This window comes from Dama dama, chromosome 18, assembly GCF_033118175.1.
Source record: "Dama dama isolate Ldn47 chromosome 18, ASM3311817v1, whole genome shotgun sequence".
Classification (NCBI taxonomy): domain Eukaryota; kingdom Metazoa; phylum Chordata; class Mammalia; order Artiodactyla; family Cervidae; genus Dama; species Dama dama.
In genome coordinates, this window is record NC_083698.1 from 89,900,436 (window position 1) to 89,921,222 (window position 20,787).

At 51.5% G+C, this 20,787-nt stretch overlaps 1 protein-coding gene across 2 annotated transcripts in view; it reads right to left on the bottom strand.

Annotated features, from left to right (window-relative positions):
- The window catches only part of COPG2 (COPI coat complex subunit gamma 2), a 228,614-nt gene that overhangs the window by 123,804 nt on the left and 84,023 nt on the right, over positions 1-20,787 (bottom strand). For both annotated transcript variants that reach the window (XM_061165807.1, XM_061165808.1), the window contains one exon: positions 20,421-20,592. In XM_061165807.1, coding sequence (XP_061021790.1) covers positions 20,421-20,592 — 172 coding nt within the window. The remainder of the gene's footprint in view (positions 1-20,420; positions 20,593-20,787) is intronic.

A 20,787-nucleotide genomic window follows, 5' to 3' on the forward strand; every position in this document is an offset into this window, starting at 1 on the left:
CTCGCTGTGGAGCCTGGTGTCGAAGGCAGGAGAGGCTTGTTGAAAAGGTCAGTAAAGCCCTGCACCAAGTGTGGGATGCGATAGAGTGTGTAGGAGGGAGTGGACATTGAGAATCTAGGAACTTTTGCCCCTAGTAACGGACTGAGGGCTTGAGGAAGTCCGTGCAGGAGGCAAAGCAAAGCACACAAGAAGCCAGCAAGGGAAACACAAGTGGTGAGAGAAGGCCTGGGGAGGATGAGGTGGTAGCCAGAGGTACTGGCCCACTGAAGACCGTGGGATACAACTGCGTCAGTGTAGGATAATAGGCAGATATGACAGGTCAGAGAGAAGCTCATAGAAGCATCAACCTCCAAAATGGTGGACCAGAAAAGGTGGAGGAGAGCAGAAGGACTCTTACCCTGTATTAAAGAGGAAGAGGCTGACAACAGGTGGAGCATCATGGCAGGAGGGAGCAGAGATCAAGGAAAAGACCCATGAATTGCCCCAGAACTGGCAGGTGGAAGGGAGTGTTGAAGGTGAAGTAGAGGGTCTTGTGGGAGACAGGAGTGGGAGAAAAGGAGGACAGGGGCTGAGTCAGTTCAGTGTATAACCAGTGTGCAAAGGGAGACGCACACTGGAGTCTGGCAGCCACACAAGGCGATCTGTGGGATTCCAGTTGCTTCAGGAGAGTGGATGGGAGGAGAAGGGACTGGTGGCAGTAAATGGGGGCCAGCAAGGAGGAGGCTCACCACCGTGGTTAGCCTCCAAGGTCAGATCAGGTGGAGGTGACTCTGGGCAGTGGTCTCTGATCTGTGCTTCTGCTCTTCCTAGGAGCTGGAGAGGGTGGAGGTCCAGCATGTGCACAGAGACTCTGCCCAGGAGGAGGGACCTTGGCTAGTGGTGGGGGTTACAGTCCAAGAAGATAATGGCAGATGCAAAGGGCCACAGAGAGCACTAGCAAGTATTCTTAGGACCTGCAGTGTGGATGCATGGGGGTGAGTCCAGTGTGGGGGTAGCAGATGTGCTTAGAAATGGTGGAGGAGGGAGCAGGAACCAAGGTGGAGGTGACATGTCACAACCATTGCTGAATTCATGCGTCTGCTTATGGGGGGAGGGAGGGCACTGGAAAGGGTGGAAAGTGGAAAGACTTTTCCAGTCCATTAGACTGGAAAGTCTAAGTTAGTTGAGAGAGTCCACCCAGAGAAGTTGGAAGAGAGGAGGCACCATCAAAACCTGTGGAGTGTCAGAGATCTAGTCTGAGAAGATAACATGGGCAGCAAAGGGGCGCAGAGGGGGAAGGCAAGGGGTGGGTGATGGGGGTTAGGAGGTCAGGAGCTCTTGTCTGGGAGGCTGAGAGCTGATGGACAACAGAGGGAACAAGGCAGAACAGGATGGAGAGTGGGGGGGGCGTGGGCGGTCACAGAAATCTGCACACAGGTGGGGTGAATGGAATGTCACCAGGAGGGAAAGAGGGCCAGGGGGACCTGGACTATTTCAAGGGGGAATGTGAGGTCAAGGACAGCTGGCAGGGGTGTAGCATGGGTGCTGATGGAGAAGAAATGGAAGCAGTGGTGGCCAGCGAAGGAAGAAGAGGAGGGAGCGGCAGCTTGGGGTAAAGAACTGTGGGCAATGGCTTGACTAAGAGGGAAGAGAGGAGAAGAAGGAAGTTGAGACAGGAAAAGGGAGCCTAAAGACCATGGCCTGGTCTGGGTGAGGACCCAAGGCTCCCAGGAGCAGCTGGAGACAGGGGCCATGACGACTGGTGACGTGGGCAGCGCTGCACAGGGAGAGACGAGAGAGCCTGCACAGAAACACCGCAGGCCTCGGGGGCTCGAGGGTGGACTCAAAGTGGATGGGGTCCAGTGTGGGTAGCAAATAGAATTGGCAGAGGAGTGGCCGGGAATTAAAGTGGTATCAACAGTGCTTCTGTTATTTACGAGGGACCTCTAAAGGGTGGAGGCCTAGAATGTGGCAGAGAGACTCCACACAAGGAGCCAGGGGAAAAACAGGGACCTTCAAACCATAGGTCTCGTCAGAGAAGAAAACAGGGGAGGCACAGAGGCACAGCAAGAGAGAGCGGAGGGCAGGATGGTGGAGACTGGGGTTGGGGGGCTCAGATCAGGAGGCTGGATGTGGGGAACAGAGGGGCAGGCAGAATGGGATGGAGAACCAGAAGAGCCTGAAAGCACAGCTGAGAGGGAAGGAGGGCAGAGGGGAGATCTGGATCATGTCATCAGGGCGTGGGAGAGCAAGGCAATGGTGCAGGGCAGGGGTGCATTCCAGGGTCCGAAGGAGGAGAGGTGGGAGCAGTGGAGGAGAAGGAGGGAGGAGGTGGGAAGGTAGGGGCCTGGTGTAAGTCCTGTGAGCAGTGGCTGGAAGAAAAGGGAAGTGAGACAAGACGAGCCAGTGCCAGGCTAAGGAAAAGGGAGCCTAAAGGGAAACCGTGGCCCGAGCTACGGAAGGACTGAACCAGAGACAGTGGGTGGTTCTGGAGAGAAGGGGGCAGGGCAGGGGATGGAAGGAGTGTGAGCTGGGAGAGCAGGTCCCAGGACGGAGCACCCCCTATGGAGAAGGGATGACCCAGGGCAGTGATGACAGGCATCAGGGAGGATGGAGAGGAGATGATGGGCCTAGAGCAGAGGCTGACGCTTTCCCTGGGCCGGGGGAGGGGGGAAGGGGAGGAGTGGATCACGTGAGGAAAAGTCAGAGCAAGGAACGTCCACACGGGTCTTGAGGTGGCAGGACAGGAGGGTCACCTGGCAGAGACAGACCAGGTGATGGGAGGCACCCGGGGAGGATGGAGAGCAGAGGGCAGGGGGAGGGACACAGGCTGGACAGCAGCAGGGGGAAGGAGGAGAAGAGGGAGGTGGGCAGGTAGGAATCCAGGCAGATTTCAAGGTGCCAAGCAGAAGGACTTCAGAATTACAGAGCCAGCCAGTGAGTGCACAGGCTTGGGGCGGGAGGTGTGGAAAGGAGTGGTGAGTGGTGGGTGGAAGCAGTGGCTGCTGCCACAGCCCTGAATATTGTGGCTAGAGTAGAACTTTTTTGCCAGGCTCTTTACTACTACGGATCCGCCGGGGGATGGGGGAGGGAACAGGATGGGGTGGGTAGTGGGGGTGGGGAGTGGGATGGGATTTTGGGAAGGGATTGGGATCAGTGGGTGTGTGGGAAGGGTGGAGGGTGGGGTGGGAGATGGGATGAGGTGGGAGGGACTAGGTTTGGGTGGGGGTGGGGTGGGGTTTGACTGGGTTGGGGGGAGGGCATGGTTGGGATTATTGGGGTGGGGGGTTGGGGGGGGACTTGAGCCAATCTCTAGGCACTGGGAACATCATCTACTTTAACTGAGCTTCCGGACTGATAAAACCTCCAGTGTTGGGGTGATGACTATAGGTTGAGGACTGGGAAGACCAGTGAGTCCACCTAGAAAGGACAAAGGAGTCTCTGCAGAAAGGGAGGAAGGGAAAGGGCTGCTTGGTGGAAACACAGAGAGACAGGAAGACTGGGGGGAACATGAGGACAACAGCGGCAAGGTTCTCCAGGGGGACAGTGTCACGGGTCTGAAAATGAGGAGTGGTAACCTGGGTTAATGGACAGTGGCAGGCACCAAGAAGGACAGGTTTATACCAAAGATATTCTCCCAATGCTTGAGAATCATAAAGGTTATATAAGGGTGTGTGAAAGGAATAGTGTTTAATGCAGACTGGGGTTTGGGGAAAGTCAATGAGTTCATAAAGAAGGGAATGAGCTGGTTCTAAGAGGACAGTGCCAAGCCAGTGTTGGGATCTTTGAGGAACTGACGGGAGCTGATGGGAGGCCCGTGGCGGGCAAGGGGAGAGTGCAGCCCAGGGAGGCAGGCTGGCCTTCCACAGCAGTGATTCTTCCCCGGGGTGGGGGGGGTGGTGGTTTTCACCCGCGGGGGGGCTGGGGCATGGCCACCAAGGGAGGCCTATCAGAACATCTGAGGGTGAGCAGTGCTCTGCTCCAAACAAAAACAAACCCAAAAACATCCGAAAAGAAAACACAAAAACATTCCTCAGAGATGCTGCTGATAGGCTGGCCTTGGGGGTCATGCATCCTCGGGTGAGAATCACTGGGGGGAAGGCAGGTGGAGAGCGGGGCAGAGGGGTGAAGGGTAGGTGGGGCAGAGGGAGGCATCAGAGTCCAGACTGTCAGACAAGGAGGAAGAGAACCCAGGACCAGGCAGACAGCGAGCAAATGGATGTAGCCAACAAAGGACTTGAGAGGGGGTGGGTTAGGTTTCACCTTCTGTGGTGGTGAGTGCGGCACCATGGCTGTGTTCCGGGAGCTCAGGAAGCCTGAGCAGCAGGGCTGAGAATGGGAGTGGCAAGCAGAAGGACGCTGGGTTGTCTGTCTCTGAGCAGAGAGCTCCGGGTGAGACGACCACATGAAGAAAGTGCAGACGGGCTATGGGACACACCATGGACAGCGTCTGGGGGAGAGATGACTGGAAGGCGGGGAGAGGAGGACGGCAGGAGGGCAGACAGCAGGACCAGGGCTCTGTGCAGGTCTGGATGGAGTGTAGAGGTGTCAGGGGTGGCTGGCAGATGCAGGGGGAAGAAGGTGAGAAGAAGCTGGGAGTGTGGTGGTGAAAGGACAAGCAGGAGAATCAGAGGCCAAGACGCCCCAAGAGCTGTGGAAGAGGAGTGCTTGCCGAGGGCCTGGATGGGAACATGCAACTTTATGGGGAGCGATTTTCCAAGGTCCTGGAGGAGAAACACAGTGTCGGTCCACATGGCTGAAAAAACGGGATGGTGGGCAGAGCCTGTGGATTCAGGTGTGTCTGCCACAAAGAGGGTTGAAGTGGGGTGAGCACTGGGTGAGGATCAAGAAAGGAGCACAGAGCAGAGGAGATGATGGAATCCAGTCTGAAGGCTCACAGTGTAGCTGAAAGAATCTCACATGTTAGGTAGGACAGGTTTGTGTCTTCTTTTCTTCCTATGTTGCAGTAGGGAATCGAAGCAGGAGAGAACTTGAAACCAGGAGGCTGGGTGGGCCGTCTGGGGGAGGTGGAGAGTATGGAGAGGAAAGGGGGTCCAACGGGCCAGGAGAGTGAGGGACAGCATGTGATGGCACCTGGCAGCCAGGGCAGAAGAGACTTGTTGAGAGGAACACGAATGCAGTGCACCAAGAGATGGATGACAAAGGGCTAGAAGGAGAGATGTGAAGAATCTAGGAACTGTGCTCCTGAAAGTGGGCCAAGGGCATGAGGAAGCTTGTGCAGAAGGAAGAGCGCCATGAGGGCCAAGCAAGTGAGGAAGTCAGGAGAGATGGGTGAGACCAGAGTGGGTAAGATGGTAGAGGTAGTGGTGGTTTGAAAATATGAAGACAGCCCTGTCTATGTAGCACATGGTGAGATGATGAAAGGTCAGAGGGTGCCTAGAAGCAATGACTTTCTCCAAAATGGTAACCCCAAAAGTAGCATGTTTTGCTGTGAATTCAGATAGCCTGGATTCACTCCAGCATGCTGGGGACCAAGAAGCTGGCATTCGGGGAGCGTAAGGGCAGGTCAGAAAAGAAGCTGAGGGAAAGATTAGGGAATGTGTCGCAAGACTGGCAGCTGGGAGAGGGAGTAGGATGAGATGTTGAAGAGGAAGCAGAGGGGCTCTTGAAGACAACAGCAGGAGAAAAAGTGGATGAGCGGCCGAGCCAGTTCAGTGGCAACCAGCCTGGAAAGAGACACATTGGAGTCTCGGGCAGCTGTGGAAGGTATCTTTAGGATACGAGTTGGGTCGGGGGAATCGATGGAAAAAGAAAGGAACAGGTGGCAGTGAAGAGGGGAAAGAATGTCATGAACTTGCTGGGGCTCCGAGCAGGTAAAGGGGATGCTGTGAGAAGAGCAGGGCAGCCTGAAGGACTCCTAGTTCGGCGCTGTGACAGATCTCATGGGGCAGGAGGCTTTTGTGTGGTAATGATGCCAGACAGCAGGAGCAGAGCAGAGCTGAGATACCATCACCAGGGCCTGTGAAGACCTAAGGCCCTCAGAGCAAAGCGCAAAGGGCCACAATTGACAGAGGACAGGGCAGGGTTGTGCCATCAGATAGACACTGGCAGAGAACCTCAGGGACACTGGCAAGGATCAGGTGGAACCCAGTATGTGGGTAGCAAACTTGTTCAGTAATGGCATAGGGATGGGTGGGAACTAAGGTGGTACCAACATTTGCCGTCCATCACCGAGTTGGTGTCCCTGCTATCCCATGGCTATTGAAGAGTGGACATTAGCAAGTGGCAGAGAGACTGCACAGAGAATCAGGGGAAAGCAGGGATTGACGTGGGCAGGAAAGGGCCACGAGAGGAGAGAGCAGTGGGTGGGATGTTTGAGGAGTGAGGGACTCCTGTTTGGGTGGTTGGAGCCGAACAGCAGAGTAGGCAAGGCCGAACGGGATGGGAAGCAATTGGAGGGTCATAAGATCTGTACATGGGTGCTGTGAGGGAATGGTGGCCTACAGGGAATGAGGGGGGTCTGAACCTGTCATCAGGGAGAGCAAGGCAATGGGCAGGGATGCACCCTGGTTCCAGTGGAGGAGCAATGAAGCAATGGAGGCAGAGGAGGGACAGATGGGGAAGTAGGGGCCTGGTGTAAAGTCCCGTGGGCAGTGGCCTGATTAAAAGGGAGGAAAGAGGAGGCAGAGTGCAAGACTGAGGTAAAGGGAGCCTAAAGGGAAACGGTGGCTGGGGCCAGTGGAAGGACCAGATCAGTGACAGTCCATGATTTAGGGAGAAGAATGAGGCATAGCGGGGAAGGAAAGAGCTAGGAGAGCAGGTCACAAGAGGGAGCACCCTCTGTGGAGGACGGATGACCCACTGCAACTTGATGGGCATCAGGAACGTTGAGATGAGACGATGGCCCTTAGAGAAGGGCCAGAGAGGGAAAGGGAAGGGATGGCTCACACGAGGAACAGTCACAGGAGGGAATGTACACGTGGCAGTCTCAGTGCACCACCAAAGGAGGGGCACCTGCCAGCGACAGATGGGAGGTGCATAAGGAGGATGGAGAGGGGAGAGGGGAGGAAGGAGACAGGCAGGTTATCACCAAGAGGGACAATGAGAAGAGGGAGGTGGCATCTAAGAATCCAGACAGATGTCAGAGTTGCCATCTGGAAGGAAGTTCACAGCATCAGGGCCAGCCAGTGGGGACAGAGCCATGGAAGAGGACAGGAAAGGGAAGGGTGGCTAGCAGTGGGAGGGGAGCAGTGGCTACTCTTACAGCCTCAAATGTTGTAACAAGGGTGGAACTTTCCGGCCAGGCTCTTTATTACGGATCCAGCTGGGACACGGTGGGAGCTGGGGGGATGGGATTTGGATTGTGGGTAGAAGTTGACTGGGTCAGACAGGAGAGCAGAGATGAGATCAGTGGGGGTGGGAGGAGGGGGTGGGAGTCAGGACACATGAGCCAAGTTCCAGGTACTGGGAATGTCATCTACTTTAACTGAGCTTATGGGCTGATCACAAGTCCAGTGTTAGGGGTGATGCCTACATTAAGAAGAGGGAGGGTAAGAATGCTGAGTCCACCCAGAGAGGACAAAGGAGAGTTGCTGCAGGAAAGGTGGGAGGGAAGCACTTGGCGGGCAGGAAAGACAGATGGACAAGATAACCATAAGGGCAGGGCTTCACAGATCTGAAATGAGGAGGGATGAACTGTTAAAAGGGACAAATGACAAGCACTGAGAAAGAGGAGAAGTGGACCAAAGATACTGTCACAGTCTTGAGGAGTCATGAAATGTGGGCGGCAGGAGGGGAGTGTGGGGTGTGGCATGAAGAGATGGGACAGCCCAGTGTAGGAGAGCGTGTTGGGGAGAGGTGACTGTCCGAAGGTGGAGGAGGAGGGCAGGACGGCAGGACCAGGGCTCTGTGCGGGTTCACACGGACTGTGGAGGTGTTGGGAGAGGGGCGGGCAGATGTGGGGGCAGGAGGGTGTGAAGAAGGTCAGAGGGCTGTGATGAAAGGAAAAGGAGAGGAATCAGAGGCCGAGGGTCCTTGAGAGCTGTGTCAGGAGAGGGTGCGACGAGGGTGTGGATGGAAACGTGGAAGCGACGATGAGGGGTCGTGGGGCCCGCGAGGTGAGCTCAGCCAGGCTCTTGAGTGTGGGTTGGTGGGTGGAGCGTGTGGATTCGGCACAGTGTGACACAGTGTGAGTGAGGCAGAGACGACTGAACTGGGCTGAGCAGCGGAGACGGGAGAAGAAGGGAGCACAGAGCAGAGGAGACACAGTCCAACGGAAAGGGTGCAGTGGAGGCTGAGAGAAGGTCACATGTTCATGGAGGACTGCTACTTGGCTCTGTGTGCAGTAACTGCAAGGCAGCAGAGACCTGTAAATGGGGCCCAGGAGAAAGGAGGTTTGGTGAGTCGTCTCCAGCTGGTGGGAGAGTGTGGCAGAGGAGAGAGGGTCTGACAGACCAGAGTGAGGAAGGTAAGGTAATGGCACCCAACAGGAGAGGCTTGTTGAGAGGGTCAGGGAACACACTGTGCTCACGGGGATGGCAGAGAACCAGGAGAGAGTGGGTGTGGAGAACCTAGCCCCCAAAGTGGGCCAAGGGCATGAGGAAGCCCCTGCAGGAGGAAGAGCACAGCGCAGGTCAGGCGAGTGAGGAACTGGGAGAGGTGGGATGAGGCCAGTGGAGGATGAGCTGCTAGAGGCAGTGGCCCAGTGGAGAAGGGTGAGCAGATGAGCCCCTGGGTCTGAGGGAGGCATCAGAGTCCAGACTGTCAGACATGGAGGAAAAGGACCCAGGACCAGGCAGACAGTGAGCAAATGGATGTAGCTGACGAGGCACCTGAATGACGGGGGGTGGGTTGCAATTGCTCTTAATGGGTCAAGAGTGAATGGAATTGCCAGCTTGGTGGTCCCAGAGCTGAGGATGCTTGAGATACAAAGCCCAGAGATGCAAATGGAGACTGAAAGGATGACGGGTTGTATGTACGTGGGCAGAGAGCACCAGAGGGGACGTCCACACTGATGGAAAGGCCAGAGGGGGTGGCAGAGGTCAGTGCAGGAGAGTGTCTGGGGGAGAGGTAACTGCTAGGAGGGAGGAGGAGGAGGGCGGATAGCAGGGCCAGGGCTCTGTGCAGAGGGAGGTTGGGGTTAGAAGGTGTGGCAGCGTGGGAGGAGGCTAAAGATAACAGTAGTGTGGTGAAGGGATGAAGGTAGAGAGTCAGGAAGGGTTCCCCACGAATGTGTCAGAAGAGTATGAAACAATCTGAATGGAACATGAAAGGTTACACGGCGGCGGGGGACAGGGAAGCTGGGAGGACAGGGTGCCTGGGTTCACAGGACAGGAGCTTTGCAGGGTGGGGCATGTGGACAGGACAGTGCGTCTCAGTGTGACTGAGGCAGAGACGACTGAACGGGGTTGAGCAGTGGATGGGCAACCGAGAAGGGAGCACACAGCAGAAGAGACACCCGAGTCCAGCTGGAAGGCTCACAAGAGTAGCTGAAAGTGTTGCTGTGTGTGCCCTAGAGAAGCAAGCCAGGCGAGACCTAGAGACCGGGCCCAGGTCAGGTGAGCTGCCTCGGACAACTGAGAGTGGGTCGTGGTGGAGAGGGGGTCCGAGGGGAGGAGGGGCAGGTGCTGGACCCTTGCAGCTCAGGAATGAGAAGTTACGTGAGAAGATCAGGGAATCCACCACCTCAGGAGAGGGATTACAAAGAACCTGAACAAGTGGGCATGGAGAAGCAGATATTCTGCCTCCAAAAGTGGGGCAAGGGTATGACCGATCCCATGCAGGAAAAAGAGCAGTGTTGGTACGGCCAGCAGGGAACCTGGGAGAGGTGTGAGGAGATGATGGAAGGTCAGAGAGGAGCCCAGAGAGGCAGGTCTGTCTCCACAGTGGTGGCACACATGGCCCCAGAGGGCCCACGAGGGCAGGTCCAGAAGTGAGTGGACGTCAAGGAAAGACCACTGGCCCTGTGGCATGCTGGCAGGACGTGAGAGAAACAGGAAGACTCTTGAAGATAAGAGAGAAAGAAAAGGCAGAGGCGGGGCCAAGTAATGTTCCGTCCACACTCAGTGTGGGGAAGGGGATAGTGGAGTCTGGCCGCAGCCGTGAGCCTTGGTCCCTGAAACCACGAGGGGCGTCAAGGGGAGAAAAGGGACAGAAGAGGGGAGAAAAGCTCATGGGGGTGCCAGGGGCTCGGAGACAGTCAAGGGGCCACCGTGGACAAGGGGAAAGCCATGTGAGCAGCTCCTAGTCTGGGGATGTTGGCAGATCTTGGGGGTAAGGGGACTGGAAATATGTGGCATTGAGTGGAGACAGTAGGAGCAGAGCTGGGAACCCAGGGCCCGGGTTTAAACACCTGGGGCCCTCAGGAGCAAAGAGGGGAAGGGACCCAGTGACAGGGAGGGAACTGAGGAAACAGGGCAGTGTTGCACAGCGAGAGGGCCTCTACACAGAGCCCTGGCAAGAATTCTGAGGGCCTGCAGTGTGGACACATGTGGGTGAGTCCAGTGTGGGGGTAGCAGATGTGCTTAGAAATGGTGGAGGAGGGAGCAGGAACCAAGGTGGAGGTGACACTTCACAACCATTGCTGAATTCATGCATCTGCTTATGGGGGGAGGGAGGGCACTGGAAAGGGTGGGAGTCTAATGTAGTGGAGAGAGTCCACCCAGAGAAGTTGGAAGAGAGGAGGCACCACCAAAACCTGTGGAGTGTCAGAGATCTAGTCTGAGAAGATAACATGGGCAGCAAAGGGGCGCAGAGGGGGAAGGCAAGGGGTGGGTGATGGGGGTTAGGAGGTCAGGAGCTCTTGTCTGGGAGGCTGAGAGCTGAAGGACAACAGAGGGAACAAGGCAGAACAGGATGGAGAGTGGGGGGGGCGCGGGCGGTCACAGAAATCTGCACACAGGTGGGGTGAATGGAATGTCACCAGGAGGGAAAGAGGGCCAGGGGGACCTGGACTATTTCAAGGGGGAATGTGAGGTCAAGGACAGCTGGCAGGGGTGTAGCATGGGTGCTGATGGAGAAGAAATGGAAGCAGTGGCGGCCAGGGAAGGAAGAAGAGGAGGGAGCGGCAGCTTGGGGTAAAGAACTGTGGGCAATGGCTTGACTAAGAGGGAAGAGAGGAGAAGAAGGAAGTTGAGACAGGAAAAGGGAGCCTAAAGACCATGGCCTGGTCTGGGTGAGGACCCAAGGCTCCCAGGAGCAGCTGGAGACAGGGGCCATGACGACTGGTGACGTGGGCAGCGCTGCACAGGGAGAGACGAGAGAGCCTGCACAGAAACACCGCAGGCCTCGGGGGCTCGAGGGTGGACTCAAAGTGGATGGGGTCCAGTGTGGGTAGCAAATAGAATTGGCAGAGGAGTGGCCGGGAATTAAAGTGGTATCAACAGTGCTTCTGTTATTTACGAGGGACCTCTAAAGGGTCGAGGCCTAGAATGTGGCAGAGAGACTCCACACAAGGAGCCAGGGGAAAAACAGGGACCTTCAAACCATAGGTCTCGTCAGAGAAGAAAACGGGGGAGGCACAGAGGCACAGCAAGAGAGAGCGGAGGGCAGGATGGTGGAGACTGGGGTTGGGGGCTCAGATCAGGAGGCTGGATGTGGGGAACAGAGGGGCAGGCAGAATGGGATGGAGAACCAGAAGAGCCTGAAAGCACAGCTGAGAGGGAAGGAGGGCAGAGGGGAGATCTGGATCATGTCATCAGGGCGTGGGAGAGCAAGGCAATGGTGCAGGGCAGGGGTGCATTCCAGGGTCCGAAGGAGGAGAGGTGGGAGCAGTGGAGGAGAAGGAGGGAGGAGGTGGGAAGGTAGGGGCCTGGTGTAAGTCCTGTGAGCAGTGGCTGGATGAAAAGGGAAGTGAGACAAGACGAGCCAGTGCCAGGCTAAGGAAAAGGGAGCCTAAAGGGAAACCGTGGCCCGAGCTACGGAAGGACTGAACCAGAGACAGTGGGTGGTTCTGGAGAGAAGGGGGCAGGGCAGGGGATGGAAGGAGTGTGAGCTGGGAGAGCAGGTCCCAGGACGGAGCACCCCCTATGGAGAAGGGATGACCCAGGGCAGTGATGACAGGCATCAGGGAGGATGGAGAGGAGATGATGGGCCTAGAGGAGAGGCTGACGCTCTGCCTAGGCCAGGGAGGGGAAGGGGAGGAGTGGAACACGTGAGGAAAAGTCAGAGGAAGGAACGTCCACACGGGTCTTGAGGTGGCAGGACAGGAGGGTCACCTCGCAGAGACAGACCAGGCGATGGGAGGCACCCGGGGAGGATGGAGAGCAGAGGGCAGGGGGAGGGACACAGGCTGGACAGCAGCAGGGGGAAGGAGAAGGGGGAGGTAGCAGAGAGGCATTGTGGCAGACGGGCCACCCAGAAGGACTTAAGAGTTACGGGGCTAGCCAGTGGGGGCTGAGGCTTGTGGAGGGAGGCGTGGAAAGAAAGGGGTGGCTAGTGGTGGGTGGGAGCAGTGGCTGCTGCTGCGCCTGGAATGTCATGGCTAGGGGAGAACTTTCAGCCAGGCTCTTATGTACTATGGATCCGATCTGCTGGGGATGGAGTCGGGGGACAGGGTGGGAGGTGGGTATCAGGAGTGGGTAGGGAATGGGTTTGGGTTGGGGTTCAGGTCGGTTTGACAGAGCTGAACATGGGAGGGGGATGTCTGGGATCAAGATGTGGGGGTGGGGGGGTTATGAGACAACTTCAGATACTGGAACATCATGTGCTTTAACTGAGCTTCTGGAGTGATGACACGCCCAGTGTTGTGGTGATGACTACAGGTTGAGGACTGGGAGGACCAGTGAGTCCACACAGAGAGGACAAAGGGGAGTCACTGCAGGGAGGGAGGAAGGGAAAGGTCTGCTCAGTGGAAACACAGAGGGACAGGAAGACTGGGCGCGGGGGGGGGGGGGGGGCGGGTAAGCCTCCCCAGGGGGACATCGTCCCAGGGCTGAAATGAAGAATGGTAATCTGGGGTAATGGACAAAGTGCCAAGAGGACAGGTCTGCACCAAAGATATTGTTCCAAAGCCCGAGAGTCATAAAGGGTGAGGGGTGGGGAGAGGAGTGTTGGCAGGGGGTGTGGTTTAACAAGAGAGTGCTCTAATGCAGACTGGGGTTTGGGGCACCTCAGGTGTCCGTGAGCTAACAGGGAAGGGAATGAGGTGGTTCCAGGAGGACAGTGCCCGGCCAGTGTCAGGGGAGCAGTGCTGGGATCTTTGAGGACCTGGGCCAGGGGCAGCTGATGGGAGAGCCGAGGTGGGCAAGGGAAGAGTGCAGCCCAGGGAGGCAGGCTGGCCTTCCACAGCAGTGATTCTTTCCCGGGGTGGGGGGGGGTGGTTTTCACCCGCGGGGGGGCTGGGGCATGGCCCCCAAGGGAGGCCTATCAGAACATCTGAGGGTGAGCAGTGCTCTGCTCCAAACAAAAGCAAACCCAAAAACACCCAAAAAGAAAACACAAAAACAATCCTCGGAGATGCTGCTGATAGGCTGGCCTTGGGGGTCATGCATCCTCGGGTGAGAATCACTGGAGGGAAGGGCAGGTGGAGAGCTGGTAAGAGAGGTGACAGGTGAGCAGATGATACCCCAGGTCAGGCAGAGGGAGGCATCTGAATCCAGAGTGTCAGACTTGGAGGAAAAGGACCCAGGACCAGGCAGACAGCGAATAAATGAATGTAGCCAACAAGGCACCTGAATGATGGGGGGGTGGGGGTAGGATATGGGGGTGGTTACTATCAATCAGTTGGGAGCAGATTGCAAGCATGGTGTCCCGGAGTTTGAGGTTTAAAACTCCTTAGTAGGTTCAAGGTAGATGGAAGTGATGACTGAAAGGAAGGAGCATTGTGTGTGTTTGTACAGAAAACACCAGAGGGCATGTCCACATCGTGGAAGGGGCAGAGGGGGGGGGGGAGAGGTCAGTGCAGAATAGCGTCTGGGGGAGAGATGGCTGCTAGGAGGGAGGAGGGCAGGAGGGCAGACAGCAGGATGGACCAGGGCTGACAGCAGGTTGTGTGTATTTGTGCAGAGAACACCAGAGGGGATGTCCACCTGATGGAAGGGGCAGAGGGCGTGGGAGAGGTCAGAGCGTCTGGGAGAGGTGACTGCTAGGAGGGATGAGGAGGAGGAGGGTGTCTAGACCTCTGTGCAGGTCTGGACGGAGTGTGGAGGTGTCAGGAAGAGGGCTGGCAGGTGTGGGGGCAAGAGGGTGAGAAGAAGGTGAGAACGCTGTGGTAAAAAGAAAAGTAGGAGAATCAAAGGCCGAGGCTCCCCAAGACCTGATCAGAGGAGCGTGAGACAAGGGTGTGGATGGAGACATGAGAGGTTACACGGAGGGGCGACATCGGGTCATGGGGCCCAGGAGGTGAGCTCAGCCTGGTAGATGAGGGTGGGTGGAAGGTAGTGTGTGTGGATTCAGCATATTGTATCACAGTGCTGAAGCAGAGAGGACTGAACTGGGTTGAGTAGAAGGTGAGGATCAAGAAGGATGCACAGGACAGAGAAAAATGAATTGGAAGGTTAAGACAGTAGCGTCTTTAAAGAATGTCACATGACTAAGGTTGGACAGTTTCTTTTGCATTTGTGCAGTAGAGAAGGAAGTCAGGAGAGATGATGAAATCAGGCCCCAGGCATAGGAGGCATCAGGTGAGCATTCTGAAACAGGTGGTAGAGGAGAGGAGGTCTAATGGGTAGGAAGAGTGAGGAAGGTGAGGCGATGGCACCTGTTACCTAGGGTGGGAGAGGGTAGGTGAGAGGGTCAGGAACACAGTGCACCAAGTGTGACAGCAAGTGGCCAAAGGATGGAGCCGGATGTCCATCCAGGAGCTCTGCCCCCACGAGCGGGCCAAGGCAGTGAGGAAGCCCACACAGGAGGCAGAGGACAACATGGTTGAGGCCATGGTGGAACATGGGAGAAGTGGATGAGGCAGAGGAGGTTGAGCTGGTAGAGGTAGTGGGCTGTAGAAAGTGTTTGAAACAAGTCTGTCAGTGCAGAGCGTGACTAGATGAAATGACAGAAGGTCAGACAGAAGCCTGAGGGACCTGAAAAGACAGGTACTTAGGGATGAATGGGGACAGCATACAGAGTCACTACAGCATGATGCAGACCAAGAGCTGGCTACAGGGGAGCATGAGAGAGGCTCAACGAGAGACCAGATATCAAGGAAAAGCCCACTGCCCCTGTGGGCAGGTGGTCGGGGAAGTAGGATGGCATGCTGAGGACAAAGCAGAAGGGCTGGAACACAAAAGTGGAGAGAAGTCAGAGGATGCCTGAGCAAGGTTCACTCGGATTCAGCGTGCAAAGAGAGAGACTTTGGATTCTGGAGTGGCTGTGAAGGTGGTCGGCCAGTGTTGAGATGGGTGAGGAGAGCCAATGGGAAAAGAAAGAGACAGGCAGCATGGAGGGCAGGGAGGACCTAATGGCTGTGTAAGGGGTCAGGGTAGTTAAAGGGGGCTCCACAGAAAAGGGGAAGACAGCTTCAAGAGCTCCCAATCTGGGATACCAGCAGATCTCATGGGCAGGATGGGTACTGTATGTGGTATGGAGGTCAGACAGTAGGTGCAGACTAGTGACTATAAGAAAGCATAGGTGCCATCTGTTATAACCATGAGCAAGCACTGTTTTATGGGAAGAGAGACAATGCAGAATGTTTATGGAGGGAGAGGCTACAGCATGGTCAAGTACAAAGCAAAGGTGCAATCAACTGGATTTTTAAAGAACTGTGTTTAGCACTGGGAAAATATGCCTCCTACATATACTTGATAAAGTGTTCATATGTTTGTTTTCTAATGAAAGTGAGTGAAGGAAAAATGGAAAGAAGTGGTTAAAGTGGGAACTTAGTTGACAATATACATATAAATCATTCTTCCAATTATTAAGGAGCATTATAACAGTTATGATGCAGAGTGCTACCTGTTCAACTTGATCACAATTAATGAAGTAAGGAAAAATGGGAGAAAACATAAAAAGAAATTGTCACAGGGAAATCGGTGGCTGCCTGAAAATCTATCAGGTAATTATGTCAGAGTAGGTGGATTCAAGACAATCAATGGTCATATAGAGAGAAAGTCAAAAAACAAAATCTGAAGGGAGAGCATAAGCAGCAGTCCCTGTAACATCAGTACTGCGGACATCCAAAGATGATAATGCATGCCAGAGGATGGGATTGTTTTGAATATTAAAGAGTAGGGTTACATTTTCACATACTGAAGGCACTGAAAGGCCAGACTGTGAACCAAACCTGAGGGGTACCAACAAGCAGAGGTTTTTACTAAGGCTACAAGAGAGGGAAGAGGAAATGAGTGGATATCCCATGGGTACACTGCATTCTGGAGAGATGTTATCATTCAAGAAAGGCAGCAATAAAGATGACAGCTATCAATGATGATGGTGAACATGAAGTGCAGGATAGGAAGAAAGGTTCAAAGTCAGCACAGAGGAAATGTTAAAAAGTTCAGTGTTTGAGGAAAGGGAAATTGGTTATGAGATGAATGAACAAGTGAATAAGTGTCTCAGACTTGATCCTGGCCGATCTCTTTTAACAGGTCAAATTTGGAGGAATATGGACTCTCTAGCTAGACTGATACAAATTCTAGTGATAAAGGGAACAGATATATTGTGGCTAAATAGTAATGTTCAACTTATCCTGCCTGCTTTTTTAGTGTTTGAACAAAGATTGCAGATTATGTGCTTAGCTTGGAAGAATGCAAGGTTTCACCTAAGGATCAGTAATATAAATCCCAGTGAGTGGTCAGAGGTGAGTCAGAGTTAAAATTTATCTCAGTTTTTTTTTTTTTTTTACTTCACTGAAATTGTGGATTTAATTCGGAATGTCAGGAGTTAATGGGATCAATACTGAACAGCAAATAATGGAATGGAAACAGCAGCTTCAGAGAAGAGTTTGGAGTCCATCAGAATCCTGGGGTAGCTCCAGTTAATATAAAGGTTTAAGGAGGTGTAGGTAGAAAGTCTAGAACTACAGTATGAATGTTGGTATGCATCGTATGAAAGAGTTGTGAATTGTTAAGTGGGAGGCAGCCACTTTCATTTTCCCTAATGAAAAAGAGATTCAGTTATGTACTGTTAAATGTGACCTTGGTATGGATATTTTCTATTGAGGGCTATTTAAATTTGTTTAGATGGTTTGAGGTAAGAAATATGATTCTATAATAACTGAGAGTTCAATAATTAAAGCAATATAGGGATTAGAATGGTTCTGAGTAAGTAATAAAACAAAAGGGTATGGTCATTACAGAGGTTCCAAGCAGGGGAAAAATTCACAGAATGTTGCATGTATGTGTTGTTACTGGTGTAATAAACATGCAGAGGAAAGAAAGTTGCTGTGTGAGAAAGGACACTAAGAAAGTATGCTGGCTTGAAGGCTTTTCTGACAGTTTTTAAGTAAAGGGTAGTTGCTGGAGAACAGAAGATCAGTTGGACTAATTGAGACTTAAGATGTTGGTTACTCTTTTTACAATTTTCCCAAGATTTCAAGGAAGAAGTTATGGTAATACTTGATGTTGAGTTTATATTTTTTCAGATGGCATAGATTTTTTTGTACACTTTTACAGTAAGGAGAAATGGGAAGGTTTTAAAGATAAAGAAAAGGGAAGAACAACTGACAATAATTTTCTGAGGAAACTGGTGGGTCTCTATCTTTTGAACTGTGAACAGCTTGGTTTTTAAAGAGTTAGGTAAAGGGAGAAAGTGGATAGTTTCAGAATACCTTCTACCTATTAAGTATTTACTATGTGTCTGGCACCAGGCTCATCACTTTACTTGATTTCATTTTATCCTTACAACAATCCTAAAAGGTATACAGAGATCAAAACATTTGCCTATGATTAAGCACTCAGTGAGTAGCAAAGTCAGAATTCAAATCCTAATTTATCTGTCTCCAAAACCTATTTTCCTTCCTATTCTGTATAGTTTTCAGGTTGAAGGAAGGAAATCACAATCTATAGAATTTATTTTTTTTTTTCCTGTAACTATGTGGAAAATATCTTTTCTGAGATGAGACAAGCAGAGGTGATGTATAGATCTTTATGTCATTGGTTAAGATTCAGAATATCTACAACAGGAAAATGCTGAAAGGAAGGAATAGGGAAAAAAGACTTTTATTACCACCTGTGCCCTGGTATTTCTCTTCTGTTCATTGCACAGCAAAGACTTTGGATTGGCCATAGGCTTAAAATTTCATAATTTCTAACAAAGACTAAAGAATAGAAAGGAGTTTTTTTTCCTAAGCAGGTAAATGATGGGTAAAATCATTGGTAAAATTATTAAATCAACCTACTAATTTTTTAAAACTTTCCAAATTTTAAAAGTCCGAATGTTGAGACTAAATTTCATTTCTTTTATCCAAGATATAATCACAAGAGTTTATAAATGAGTTTGAACACCAATCAGCAAACACTGTTGAATTTAGAAAATTCTCCAAATGCCAGATTTTTATAAACAAAATACTAACAACCAAAAAAAAAAAAAAAAAACCACCCCACTAACAACCATCAACCAAAAGAGTCCATAGCCAGCAGACCAAAAGCTGAAACCTCTGGGCTAATTTGTAAGATGTATGTTTTAAAAAGAAATTAACTCCTTAGTAAGGAGGGATAAAACCTCCCTATGCTTTCTGTCTTGGTAGAAATGTTTTCTGTTGTTGTTGTTGTTGTTTTCTCCTATACTGTATATAACTTATGTAATTTCAACATTGTTGTTTTATGTATTTTTGATATTGTAAAACTGTATTTATTGTATTCTGTTAGAACCACTCCCTGGGATGTGAGGCACCTGAGTTATCAGTTATCCAAGTGAACCTGGGGAAATGGGAGGAGCTAGTATTCTCAACTGGGAAGAGCTTGATTCTTCAATGAGTTTAGCATTTTGGTTCCCTCTAAAATTAAGTGGCGAAGTAATGTCATTCCTTAAAAATACAGAAAGTTTGTGGGAAGTAAAAATGAGGTTAGAATTTTGAAATATGAAGAGGTGGCTACTTTAGAAAAAGAACAGAGTATCCCAGGATGATGGCAAAAGTCACAGGGCTACATTAAGACTGGGCCCAGATATTGGTTTAGAATAAGGTGAAATGAAACTAGCTACATAAGAGTACAGCCAGCTTAATTACTGGCTTGTGGACATTAGATAATCTAACCAGAGGGAAACAGACCAGGAAAGAAAATGAAGTTAAAAGGGAATGGAATAAGAGAAACCTCATAAAAAGGGGTAAAGGAGATAGTTAAAGGTTAAAGTTGGATGGCCTAATGTTCAAAGGAGGAAATAGTGGAGGCCAGATAGAAAGTGCCTTCCTACCCAGGGGGTTATGGATCCAGGGTGGCTGCAACTGCAGGTCCACCCAGGGCCAGAGGGAACAACCTGGGGTTCAGACCCAGCAATGGTGCCAACTTGAATCTACCTCGTGCTAGAGTTGAGTAGCCTGGTCTATCATCCAACAGCCAGCTAAGATTGGGCAGGCGCTCCCGGAACCAATATCGAAAATGGGAGTTGGGAGAGGGGCTAAAGGAAGACAGGTTAAGCCCCAAATGTAACTGAATGATGACCAGGGATAACTATTTACTAGTACTTTTACGATTTCTTGTAACTCTGTAACTTTCCCAATATTTGTTAGCTATATGTTTTTTCCTGTATTAGTAGTAAAAATTGTTTTTTCCTGTACTAGTAATAAAAACTGTTCAAAATTTAAGTACAGTGTGTGTGCTTATTTCAGTACAAACTGGGTAACAGTTGTGAATATACTCTGCAGCAAACATGGGAAGAAAAGGACTCAGATGGGAAAACGGAGAAAAGAAATCAAATACAATACTTGACATTCACAGGGGGTAGGTCATAAGGTCTTAGAATCCCAAATTTGTAACTACTGTTGACACTAGCAGTTGGCTCTCCTTCCCACGTGTGCCGCACCGCTCCCCCCGCCCCCTCCAACCAAGCTCCCAATCCAATCCCCAAGAGTGCACACAGGTCAAGTAGATCACAATGCCTTTCTCAACTGTGGATACACAAATGTTGGTTAAACTAGTCACTAGGCTGAGACATACTCTCAGACACTTGCCTTGTGTTATAGGACCCTTAAAAACAATATATTTTACGATGCCATGGGTCTACTAACTAAAAAGTCCTTAGGCTGCTCTAAAGAAACATCAGGGAAAAGCAGGCCATGATCCTTCATAGGGGACATCAGGTATATGCACCCTCACTAGTGGTGATACTGTTTGAACAGAAAGTGTGAGTTCTGTTTTGGGCTACCACTATATACATTCAATTTCTCTTTTAAAATTAAATGTCCAGCATATTTTACTCAGAAACTTGGTTATAAAATTAGTATTTCTATAGCAGTAACTAACTTTATAAATCTACAATTCATTATCACTACATTTATGAATCCCAGAAAAGAAACAAATTCTTTGGACCCCAAATATCTGTCCAGATACTTCAGAGTTCAAGCGGTAATGCACTCTTAATCACATCTCTTGCGTCCTGTGTATCAGTACCTGCTACAGAGTCATCTTCGGGTAAGCGAACGAGAGTATAGCACACTCCTGGCTGGTTGTAAGGCAGGCTGGGGGCTGGGATACAACACAGCACTTCATAGGCCTCTGACGGCTCCACCTGCACTGTCACTTTCTCCAGTAGCTGGTCATTGAGAGTATTGGTACAATCAAACTGAAAAGTCATCAAACAGGAAAGTTATGAAAAAGAACTGTTTTCAAATAAATTGTTTCTTCCTCCCCATAACCCACGACTCAGTTCTGGAATCCATTAAACTTTCTCTCTCTAAACACTACACATGTCTCCCCCTAAGATATTTATGAGACAACAAGGATAAGCTTATTCTTGAAGTCTTTCTTGTTCATATTA